The 12,985-nt window shown below is 40.2% G+C and overlaps 1 protein-coding gene across 1 annotated transcript in view; it reads left to right on the forward strand.

Annotated features, from left to right (window-relative positions):
* Positions 1 to 12,985, forward strand: part of hcn1 (hyperpolarization activated cyclic nucleotide-gated potassium channel 1) — a 92,629-nt gene that overhangs the window by 30,513 nt on the left and 49,131 nt on the right. The window contains exon 3 of the mRNA XM_033646844.2: positions 9,126 to 9,287. Within this exon, the coding sequence (XP_033502735.1) occupies positions 9,126 to 9,287 (162 nt within the window). The remainder of the gene's footprint in view (positions 1 to 9,125; positions 9,288 to 12,985) is intronic.

Raw genomic sequence — 12,985 nt, forward strand, 5'->3', positions numbered from 1 at the left:
ATGAGATATGGTTTATACTGCACAATTTGCTTGAGAACTTTCTCAGTTTTTGGATTCTTCGTTCATGGGGGAGGAATGCGAGAAAACAAAATTTTCTTCATTCAACATAACATGAAAAACATGAATCTTGCTATAGATATAACTACTCAGCAGTACATAAAGTAGTAAATGAAGATTGACCAACTAATACATTAAAATTATGCTTAGACATTAATGCATTATAATATTATAATAATAATATCAAACTTTAATGCTTTTCTGCTTAGGGTTAGGGTTTTTTCTTTCTTTTAACCAGAAATTCAATTTTCTAAAAACTAGGCCTTAAAAGCCATTAGATGGTATTAAAATTATATTTCTGGGGTCTTAATTGCTACAGACATTTTATCTAATTTCATTTATCCATCTTTTAATTTCTTTTTTTCAAATTGAGTCAGGCTTTTGCATTAAGGTCCAAATTTGACTCTAAACCTGCCACAGAACCTACAGTCTTTTACTCTATACTTTTACTTACCTGTCAGCAAAATGTAGATAAACCCAAAATACTCTAATTACTGTATTCCTATACAAAACTCTGCACAGGACCACATACTGTACTACTTACCTTTATACTTACCTGCAGTGCTTGAATAAGAAAATGATTATTTGTCCAAAATATCGGTTTTAAATTGGGTTAAAAATGATCTTCAAGCATCTTAAAAGGCATTTAATTTCAGTATCTGATACCTGTAGACGCCCTGTTTAAGTATTAACTAGTATTTCCTCTCTGGATATTATGCTCTGCTGTGCATGTAAAGCAGGAGTGCACACAGTGAAGAAATAATGACCTCCTCTTTAAAGAGTTCCCTGTTACATTAATAGATCACTACTTGTTTTCTGGCTGTGTAAAGATCCCATTGATCACCACCTGCCTTTTAATTAAGTCTCCAGCAACAAATTACTGTTGGGCCTCATTACCTAAATGTACTGCTGCACATCCAGAGCCTTTTATTCAGAGGAACAACAGTTTTCACTCGGCTCTAACATGGCTCGGGAAGAACCATGTATGACATTGCTGAAAAGATTTCCTGTCCCCTACTTGGGTAGTCAGGTCTATTCTAGTCTGCATTGTAGACAGATTTGCAGACTGATTAGCTTCTCTGAGTTTACAGTATGCTGCCTGAAGCACTGAAATGATGCCAACTCTATTTATGTTTATTTATTGCTGAACTATACATGTACCAACATGATTGCGCATGGGGCATTACAGGCATGTGAACGGTAATTACTTCCAGCAAGCTGCTTTTCTTTAGGCGGAGAGAATGGCGACAGGAAGTCTATTTCCAGTCTATATAAGATATTCCATGTTCAGCTTAATCTGCAAAGACATACAGACTGTCTTCATGAGTTCTGTTGTTGTTGCTGCTTTCTTTTATAATCTTTCAAAGAAAAGAGTTTAGTACCCAACAACTTTTCTTGTATATAGAAGCAGAGGGAGGAAAACATGAGACTTGCTAAATCCCAGTGAATTCCCATTACATGATAATATGATTTTTCAAATCCAAGTTCAACTGTAATTTTGTGATTAAGCAACACCAGGCGAGATCCAAAAAGGAGATTTACAAGACGATGCTAAGGGGGAGAATTCCAGATTTTCCTGGAAGCCGTTTTGTCATCCTTCAATGTAATAGCCAGTGGTGGATTTAATCCCCTCAAATTAGTCCCTCGCTAATCCTCACTAACCTCAAACAGAGGTCACTCATGTCCAATTTGAAGATGCATAAAGAACACTTTGTAATTGCGTGTTTGAGGCCCACAGCTTGATGGTGAGTAATTCTCCTGCATGCTCTTTTCTCTGCACATCAGATGCAAAAAAAAAAATCAACCGGCAGTACATACATTAACCTGACAGATTGCGGTGGAGTAAACACTTTAAAAGCTGAAGTGAAACACATGTCGGATCACCTCTGTGAGTTTCATACGTAGACTGTAACACATGGACTAAGTTTTGTTGCCCGCAGTCCTTTAAATCCTGTTTATAGAAGTGTATTTGTGTATGTATACATGAGACACCTCCCAGGGTTGTATCCGAAACCTTGTCTACTCCACGGTACTGTACTGATGAATGGATGGGGATGTGCCAAATGTGAATGAGTGCCGTGCTGGCTGGACACAACTAGCATGTGACCTTGTGCTGCTATCGCATCACATCTTGGCTGTTTGTGTCTACTGTATTAGAGGATTATGCTGACCTATACCCCTGTCCCCGGTCAAATTTAAGCTTGACGCACTTAATTCTAAGCCTATATTTTGCAGATGCCAACCGAGAGCATCGGTGATGTTTTTGGCTCTCGGTCAGTGCTACCTAATTTTACTGTAGCGATGCAGTTATTGAGAGCTTATGGCGGCTGAGAAACATTCTGGTGGACACACAGCTTGGTCAATTGTTGTGTCTACCTTTAGGGAAGCAGTTCTGATGTGTTCATTTACCGTCACTGCCTTCCTCTCCTGTGTATTTATGATGTGAGAAGGCAGTTTTCAAGATTTTACAGGACCCCTCTTAACCTATGACACATGGGCACAATCACGCAAAGTCATAAACACAATAACTGCACCGAGTAAGTGGAGGTGTTGGATTACACAAGGCTTTTATACAGGCTACACACTAAACTACATGGATTGGCACAAACAGAGTGTGACAGTCACAAAATTAAATCAATAAATTGACGGAGGAACAACCCAGCAACACGTCAGACTGCAGAACAGCAGAAAGAAGTGGGGCCTTGCATGACATAACACAGTGTAAGCTTGTACTAATGCTGCTTTTGCAGAGCAGCTTTGCTCACATCTTCTCAAAAACATGCCGAGGCGACCGAACTCAAAGAGTAGGACAGGCTGATACTGCAGCCAATCAGAAGCCCGGAATCTCCTTAAAGAAAAGCACTTGCTTAACAATTTACATGGCAGTTCAAGGGCTCTTATATACCACCCTGCTCTACAAACAGTTTGTTGTTGTTATTAAAACTGAAACAATTAATTGATTAGTCGATCACTAAGTCACACAACTATTTTGATAATTGTTACATTTAAAGAAAAAATATATCAAACACTAGCTTGTTCAGCCTTCCAAAATGTGAAGAATAACTACCTGCTATCTTTTTTTTCTACAATTGAAAATTTAATATATTTAGATATTTGACTACTGGTCAGACAAAACAAGCTATCTGCATGTGTCACCTTGGAATAAATTAATCGAGAAAACAATTAGATTAATTGATCATGAGAGTAACTATTAATCGCAGACATTTGTGAATAGCTTTGAAATAGGGTTGTGATGCTCAACCCAATCGCCAGAAAAAGTGTTGGCTTTAAATGTTTTCTACAAACCATGGATATGTTACATTTACATGTTGTTATGTAGCCGATACATTGAAATTTTACATTTCAACAAAGTGATGGTTAATGTGTGGTCAGATTAAGGCACAAATCCCACTTGGTTATGGTTAGGAAAAGATTGTCTTGACTTAAAAATACTCGCTTTGGGGGCACAATCCTGGCAGGGAAAGCAGCAATGTTTCTATAAAAGACAGCACTCACTATTGCCCCACCAGTGGGTCGCAACAAAACACCCACATTTAGGGCTTTAAAGCAGATGGAAAAACACAAACAGGTTGCCACAACACACCATCATTGGAGCCTGAAAGGTCCATGAAAAACAGCAATGACTTGCTAAAACACAATTGGTTTTGTTGTTTGTTGGTTTCGAACAGTGGTCTGCAGCCTCACACTTCTGCGACACGCCATCCACATACCTCTCCACCTCCTAGTGACAAAGACAACTCATATATTACATCACTTTAGAAACTTTGAAATGATTCGTATGAAACTTGCAAATCTAACTAATCTTGGTTTGTAGAAATGTATAATGCCAACATTTTCTTTTGGCCATTGGGCTGCCATGCTTCTTGGTGTGGTGTTAACTCACAGGAAAATAATCCATCTGTGTGTTTCCAGATGTCACCTTCCTCACTTCATTCAAGCCAGCAATTTTCAAGCTTCTGTAGCTTGTTTAAGTAATTTCCTCAAACGTGATGACATTTCTTTTACTTGAAAGCTTTAGTAAAAAGGCTGAAACACCATTAGTGCTGTGTTAAGTTTATTTTTAGATCTCGTTTGATTTCCCTTACTTCACATGTTGGCCTATATTTTAATCCTCTCCATCAACATTGTGTGCTGCACAGATGCTCTGCCGTCTCCCTATCTGTGGCCTCAGTGCAACTCCTAAATGCCTGGCTGCAGAAAGTTGCTGAGTGATGATCCAATACCTGCATGTTGGAAAGTTTAGCATCTTAGATTCTGACAATACATATCCTGAGCATGATGTAGGGACTGCTCTCAACCACAGGAACATTGGCCTTCAGAGTCTGGACTTTGTCTGGACACTTTCTCCCTCCACACCCTGTGTTACTTTTGTGTCTTAGAGCCTTCACTGTGCAAAGGTTGCACATATTCAGTGTATTAAATGCTATATGGAGACATTGTTTTAGTCCTAACATAGTGTATTCCAGCAGTGGTAACAACTCCCAACACCTCACTGTTTCAAATTAAAATTCACCCTCGTATATCCCTACCTCACAGTGAAGGTTATCCTGCATAATCCTGTGACCTGACCAGTGATCTACACCCGGAGCCTCTATTATTAACAACTCTATTAATAGAGTAATACCTTGTGGCTACCTGCTGCCACTAGCAGACTTTTCAAACTGGTGCCCCCTGAAATACGAACTCAAACAAATCCCACATTGCGTTAATGAGTTTCTACATATTTCCTCTCTGCCCTCCGTGAGTCAGCGTGACCCAGAGGTCACAGAGGCTTCCCAGCAAAGTGAAACGGTCCCTGGGAATTTGTAAAACCTCTCTACAACCTTCGCACACACCCCTATCCCCAGCCCTGAATTTTCCAGAGTCCCTTTCGTTGTGTTTTTCGATCATGCATTAGTTGAAAGAGGAAAGTGTAGACAAGCAGTCAACCCTTTTCTATTTCTGCCTGCTGCAAATCATTTGCAATTCAAATAGAGACCAAGGTGCTACTTCCTGTTTTCCAGTCTTGTTGCAATCCTCCAAGAATGTGTACCTTTATTAGTTACCTTTCTGTCTTTGTTGTCGTCTCCCCCGTTCTCTCTTGCCCTGTGCCTGTTGTTCTCTCCTGTTATGTCACCAAACCATGATGAATGTGAAGACACACACACCCAATAGAGGGAGAGAGAGTTCTGCTAAATTAAGGATAAAGATGTAGGCAGTGGAGGAGATACTGGGTGCGTTGAGACATCCATCCTGTAAGCTAGTGGCTAATTTTAGCCTGTGAGGGCAGTGCACTGTATCCCCCTGTGGATGAGTTGAACCATAGAGGGATCTGAGCATCAGCTCAGCCTCTTGTTCTCTCATCTGCTCTGTGTGTGGACACTGTCCTTTGTGCAGAAAGGTTACAGGACAGTCACAATAGGCCTGGGTGGAGAGATGTGGATTCAAAGAGCTTTTAAAACACCTGGTGTTTAGGGGGTGGGGTGGTGTTAATCACACGCAGATTTTGCATACGCATGGCAATACTGGTTCAGAATCAGCACAACATGAAGTCCATGCTCAGGCTGTGTTTCTTTTCTGGAGTGATTGCACTCTGAGCTTATCCCGATTGGCAACTAGATTGTATATTGTGGATGGAATGGATAAATCAATGATTCTTTTTCTTACGTTGATATCAAGGCAATTTTAACTAACTTACTGTCAGAACTAAAATGTTATAAACATAATCTCCAGAATCTGAGCCCTACTGTGCATTTAGAGATGATGCTCTTGATGTGGCACCTGCACAGCCCCGTTACTCAGCAGGAGTGATGAGTGAATCTTAAATCCTTAATTACAAACCAGTTTGCCATCTCTTTACCAACCCCCCCCCCCCCCCCCCCCCGCGTTCTCCCTATGCCTGCTCACCAAAACTTTGAGCTGCATAAGAGTACTTAATGTTGTGAAAAAAATTTGGATTGTGATATTAAAGATTATGTAATGGGACATGATGCTGTGATATTCTATATTAGAATATCTCCAAATATAAGACCTCTCCTTTGACGCTAAGAATCAAGTCATCCATGCTAGCATTTCACTGGTGTGCTGTGATGTAATTCCCCTGAACTCCTTCTACTCCTACAGCCCCCTGATGATTGGATCGTCAATCTGTGATCTCGAGTAACCGCAAAAAGACAATATGAAAAAAGAAATTATCGCTCAACCCTATTGCTCTTTATGAAAAGTGGAGGCAAGTAGTCCTTGCAGTTTGGTCAGAAGTGGTCAGTATGTGTCCAATTTCAAGTATAAAAGCCAGAAAAAATAAAAACAGAGGAATGGAGGACAATAAAAGGTAAATATCGCCAAACTAAAGGCTGGACCTGGAGTAAAACATGCTATTAGAACATATAAATGTTCAGAAAAACAAAGAACTGCTAATTTCTGCTCTTATTCAGGTAAAATATTTCAGTAGGTTAAACTAGAGTATCATCAGCATTAAGAACTTTGAAACTTTTATCACCAGTGTGGAAAAACATAGTTGAGACAAAATGTTTACCATTTCTCACTTAGTTCAATTTCTTTTAAGCTCATGACAGCGTGGTGCAACATACCCTGAGGCCCAGTTAAATTGTCATTACACTTGGGATTAGCAGAATGGGCAGTTTAAAGAGAAAGAAAGCCATAAACTTAAAAATAGACACTAATTACCTAAAATCTTTCATTCAACAAATTGGCAAATGGTGCAGGTTTATTATGCACAACCCGGCAATCAGCAATCGCCAATCTTCTTCCTTCCATATTTAACTTTTTTAGAGGGAGAAACTGAGCGCCAGCGCCAGGGTGATTATGGAATAACTAACCTGGAAAGAAGTAATGGGTTCCTCATGCTAATGGGAAACTCTAAATTAGTGCCACAACCAGCCGGGCGTGAGTCAATTCTCTTCGCCCAGATCCGACGTGAATGAAACCGCTTCACATTGCACATACGCTTAGTCACCCTGCTGATGACTTTCTGTTCGGAAATTTCGTGCTCTGATAAAATGATATGCATTTGGACACAAGTACTGGCTGATTATTCCAGATGAATGCATTGCCTTCATCATTCAGTATTCCCTTCACCTCAGTCACTCTGCATTACCTACTCTGTGCTGTGTGTGTATATCCTCCACTGGTCAGTTTGTTTTGGAGAGGAGCCATGTTGAATTATACAGCACAACATCTGTGAGATACACTCACACACTCACACACACACACACACACACACACACACACACACACACACACACACACACACACACACTAGGCTCAGGCAGTACCTATTTTTTCATACCTCCATACCTTCCTGACATTTCACAGAGGTATACAGTAGATAACGGTATTTGTGGGGGGGGAAAAAACTGTAAAAATATAACTGTCTAAGAAATAAAAACTTAAAAGCTGAGCTGCTGGTAATAGAGGGAGGCCACTCTTACAAAAAAATGTGGACTGTGCAAGCACCTTATTAGGACCCATACTTAAGTTTATTGTACGGCAGCTGTAGTAATTATTACAAGAGCAAGGGAGGAAGTGACATGACATACGTGACGTGTGGCATAAAAATGACAAAGTAATGTATAATGCTTTAAGTTCCTATAGGGTGGACGGAGGGGTTGTGGCTGGGTCAAACTAGCCAAGGACTTGCACTTAGGATAACAATTTTCGTGGCCCCGAAGTGAACGTTGACTTAATTTGATTAAATCATAGCGTACTGTGCTAGCATGTGTAGCACACTACGCTACACATGTGACGGGACATATATGATGTCTGTCATGTGACATACCTCTATGTTTTTTTCTAGACCTTTCCACCTAGTTTTGTTTCTTAAACCTGAATACAAAGTTTTATAGCGTAATGGCGATCACTTCATAATGTTGTATTTAAAGATTTATTTAAAACTGCACCTGTCAGGATGGTCATGTATGTCGTTTAGGAAGTCAGTGGACATCAACCTATCCTGTTGTTTTGGTATGAGAAAGTGTTGGATAGAATTTATAGTAGCATGTATGCCAGTGTCTGGCCTACAGTGTAGGGTTGGGCAATATGTAAAAATTTTACAATCAACTGCTGTCAGCCTGACAACCAGCAACAGCCGATGTGTTCGCGCTAGTGTGTCGCCTCCAGAAGTTTCAGCTGGGAAATGTATTCAAGCGGCGAGTTTACTATGTTTCACATGCTCTCTTAGCTTTTTAGTCAAATAAACAAAAAAATGTTTGCAAAATTTTATTTTTCCTACTAAACATAAAAATACAGTTCAAGTTTCTCTCTCAGCCACTGAACTACGACAAGCTTCACTGCCTTGTTAACTCATCGCAAAACACACTTCATTCAAACTTAGCCATTGTTACAACAATCACCAGCTCTGGTTTGGTTGAAATAAACGTTTAAGACACTTAGTTAGATGTGAAAATGTGCGAGCTCCTTCACTGCTGTCCCCCCCCGTCTCTTTCTGCCACTGCTGGCTGACGTTTTACCAGTCCTCTAACATTATCCACACCTCTCACAGTCGCCTTCTTTGACAGCTCAGCTGCCAGTTCCACCAGTGGACACTGATCTCTGGTGCCAATTGCTGCGCACTATATTGCCTCAATACAGCATCTCCCTATCTGTTTAATGGAAAAAGGAGCTCTGTACTTTTAATGGTACTGAAAATAATACCTTCAGGATTTCCAAATACCCTGGTTTACCATTATGCCTTGATACCACCTAAGCCTAACACACACACACAAACACACACTGGTGACAACACATTCTCTGCTGGCCAAACAGGCACACCATGCCCTCCACTTCAAAGGTGACTTTGTACTTTTGTGAACGTTTTAAGTACCTTTTTAATCTTTTTTTCTTAAATCTTTTTGTATCTCTGAAATACCAATACATGTGATGTTCCAGAGACACTAACAGATCTAAATCTGAACCACTGTCTGTCTGTGTTTCACAACATACTGTGAAACACAATGTATGCTCAGAATTTAAATGTATGTTTTCACACAACAAAGGAGTTAGTGAAAAGGTCTAACTGAGGTCTCTCTGTCTCTTCTTCTCCTTTGCAGATTTTCCATATGACCTATGACCTGGCTAGTGCAGTGGTAAGAATATTTAATTTGATAGGGATGATGCTGCTTCTGTGTCACTGGGATGGCTGCCTCCAGTATCTGGTGCCTCTCCTCCAAGACTTCCCCCCTGACTGCTGGGTGTCCCTAAACGGTATGGTTGTAAGTATTACACACTCTTCTCTTTTGTTTGTTATTTTGGCATTGGGCATATGTAAGAGGGTTTTCATGGCTACGTACATGATATTGTGCTAAAGACACATGTCCCAGGAAAAATGGGACTTTACTTGTATTGCAGTGTAGAACTAGTTAGTCCTGGCAGTGTAGTATGATGAGAAAAATATAAGGGCAGGTAGTCATTTCATTCTAAAATAACCCTGCCTGGCTTTTTAGCTTGCATATATACTCGTATGTTAAGACAGTATGTTGACGCTTTTAAGGGTGCAACAGTATAGATGAATTACTGAGCAGGCCTTTTTGGTGTGTCAGGGACCCCCTCAGCTATCACCTTCAAAATTTCACGCAAAGAGACTTGTACCAGGAAGAGACTTTAGATGAACACAAAGATGCATAAAATGACTCCAAAAAGACACAAAATGACTACAAAAAGATGCAAAACAGCTGCAAAGAGACACAAAGAGACTCACAATGACCACAGGGTTAATTAGTTAGTAGTTATTAATGATAAAAGATATAGTGGCTCTATCTATGACAAGTGTTTTTAATTAAAAAAAGCTGCAGTAACTGTATAATGAGTTTGGGGTGTTTTTTTTAAACATGAAACAACAGGCTTGGGCTTGTCCTCTCTTGGTATTTTATTTTGAGTGCTGGGTTAATTTGGTGCAGGAATTCACCTATAAATAAGAACTGCAGGTACATTTCATGAGGGCCATAGTTGCAGGTACATTATTAATCTGCCAACACACAAAGAAACATAGCTTAAAGAAGTGGCGAGAAATTCAAAGGCCTTTGCACACTGAGTCTGTTTTTCTTTTTCTTTTCGGACGCATTTCTGAATCTGTCATCTGAAAAAAATCATTATGCACAGAAGATGTGCACACTGAGTCTGATGCGTTTTATCGTTCTATTCGTAGCAAAAATTTGCAGTACATGACAAAATGAAAAGACACATTTCCACCTTTTCCTGTCTCTACTGGAGTTACCTATCTGGCTGTCATCACTCCCTCCCTGTCTTGCATGACGGGTTGGAGCTGTCCTGCACATTCTGTGTGCAGTCCACATCCTCCTCCTCTTCATCAATATCCACCTGAATATTACCATCTGACCTGTTGAAAGTGAGCTATTGGAGTTATAAAATGATTCTGTGCGTCCCGTTCCTCTTGTTGTGGATGTGTCCCGCTGCCACATTTCCTTCTTGGTCAAACAGCTCCAAAGGCTTCTGACAGATGCAAAAAATGCAGAAAATCAAAATTGTTACTAAAATTTTAATGACGGACAAAAGTTTCGGACTTCGGAGTGTGCAAAGACCTTTACAGTAATGTACTACATTTTAATGTTTTATTTTTTTTCGTATGTTCTTGTCCAGCTTGTGTCAAATCTTTCTTTCATTTGCAGCAACATTCTATGTTTTCCATTGTCTTTTTGTTTAATAGTATTTACACATATCACACTTTTTCTAAACTAGATTTGAGAATGTATTTTTATGTTTAGTGGTAGTTATGCACATTCAAAAACTGTTTTGGGCAGGTGCTGGACCAAAAAAGATAGCAGTAAAACATGAAGGAAGGTCTGCACACTGTAGCTCCCTTAAGTGTCACTTGTGGATGTGCTGATAAATTGCACTACAGGAGCTACAGTGTGCGGACCTTTCTCCATGTATTTTTATTCTACATATTCTCCGTGGATTTCCAAGCAGAAAATTGCATAGTCTTAGGTCTCTGGGGACTGTCTCCCCTCTGTATGTGCTTTTTTCTTGTGTGAATTGTTTTCAGTTTTTCCCCTCTCTTTCTCTGAGCTGGGGTCAAACGGACTGTGGCTGCTTCTCTCAGAGCAATGTGAGCCAATGCGTAGAAGTGTGTACAGGCCTCCCGGGTAATGCTGATTGTAAATGCTCGCTCAGGGAACTCTCCTGCCCTCTCATCTCCCTCTCCCTGACAAACATTTCTGTACTCCACATGCACACTGACTGCTCAGAGGCATCGGACCGGAGGTGCAAATGTCAGCTTTCCTCAGCATCACAACCCTGTATCCCCCACTCTTATTTGTACTTTGAGGCAATGAGTTGCCCAAGTGAGCCCAATACCAACTACCATGTGTTATTCATCCCGAACAGACATCATCCATCTCTCTTTGCACCAAAGATGAATTTGCAGTGATATAATTTTCCACTTAACTGTCACAATTCATGGCTGCTAATGGTGATATACACAGAACAGCTCCTTCACTTACAGCAGCACCACAGATTGTTTTAAACCTTGCTATGATCCACATGGCTTTGGATTCATATTTACTTGTAATCTCTGAGCTTAACTATTAATGTTTCCTTGCACTAGTGCTGAGTGTTGCTCCTTCTGCTCTGAGTAAATCACATATTCCCCTTCCTGTATGCAAATCGATACAAGATGGGAATCGTGTAGAAGGCTAATATGGAAATCTGTAGGCATAGCTGTCAATTGCAAAAGTGCCCCTGAAACAAAGAGCTAATATACTGTAGGATACCTGTGTGCTCGGCACTTGCAGGTGAAATAAAACAACTGTGACGACTGGTAAAATGAAACTAGGATCATTTATATGCAGTATGTTGAAACAACATTACAAAGATGTCTCCCAGCTCCTCACAGATATAAAGTTTCTAGTGATATGCTCTGACTGCAGCTGCAGACTAGCACACCTATATATAGCACCTCACAGAGTTCATCTGTTTGGGAGTCTGAGGAGACAATAATGCTTTCAGATCTCAGCAGTTTCACAACTTCTTGGATTAGGATTACCATATATTTCATGAATCTAGCCCAGTTTTGCTTCTTGTGTTCAGGTACGAAAATACAGATTGTGACAGCGCTGAGTGTGCTAAAAAGATTGGTTGATTTAATTAGTCGATAGACAGAAAATTAATCTGCAACAATTTTGAAAAGCCAAACATCTTCTGGTTCCAGCCTCCCAAACAAGAAGTTTGTCTTTTTTTTTAATTTTTTTTTTTTTACTGTAAATAGAATATCTTCGAGTTTTGGACTGTTACTCAGACAAAACCATGGAAGTACAATAATAACTAGATACAGCACACCAAGACGGTAGTTTTAGCAATGGAGTTGCTCGTCTGGTTCATACGGCAAGAAATTTCTAGCTTTCAGGTTTACCTCTGCTGTGTGCAGCCCACTGAATATGCGCAGTAGTATTTCTCCTGCTGGCCCCGCCCATGAGTTTAGCTCATAGACTTTACATTGTGATGACATTATAGATTTTAAAATGGCTTTTCTTAGCTCGAGGAAAGTTTAACAAATATAAAACCTCCATGGATCAAAAAATTCATAATAGAAAGAGTCATAATTGACCTTGTGTGCAGTTCCATGTGTTCTTTCAACAGTTTTGCAGACATCTCTTTTATGAGGGTGGTCTTGAGGAAAATGCTTCTTGGGCTACATGGAATTTTACGGTGGATTTTATGGTTACTTGATGGCTATGTCACAATTATGTCCCCCTAAACCTCTAACTGCGTTATATAGTTTAAAAATCCTAAACTTGACTTTTGGGTTCACATGGGACACAAACGTCGGCCTCCTGGGTGAAAGTCGTGTGTGTGTGTTTGACCCATCCACCACCCCTCCCTCGCTCCCACCCACCCAACTTTCCAGTTCTTTCCACTAAGTGGTTGCCACAGATGGGATTACATTGGAGTAAGA

The sequence above is a fragment of the Epinephelus lanceolatus genome, chromosome 19 (genome assembly GCF_041903045.1).
Source record: "Epinephelus lanceolatus isolate andai-2023 chromosome 19, ASM4190304v1, whole genome shotgun sequence".
NCBI classification, from domain to species: Eukaryota; Metazoa; Chordata; class Actinopteri; order Perciformes; family Serranidae; genus Epinephelus; species Epinephelus lanceolatus.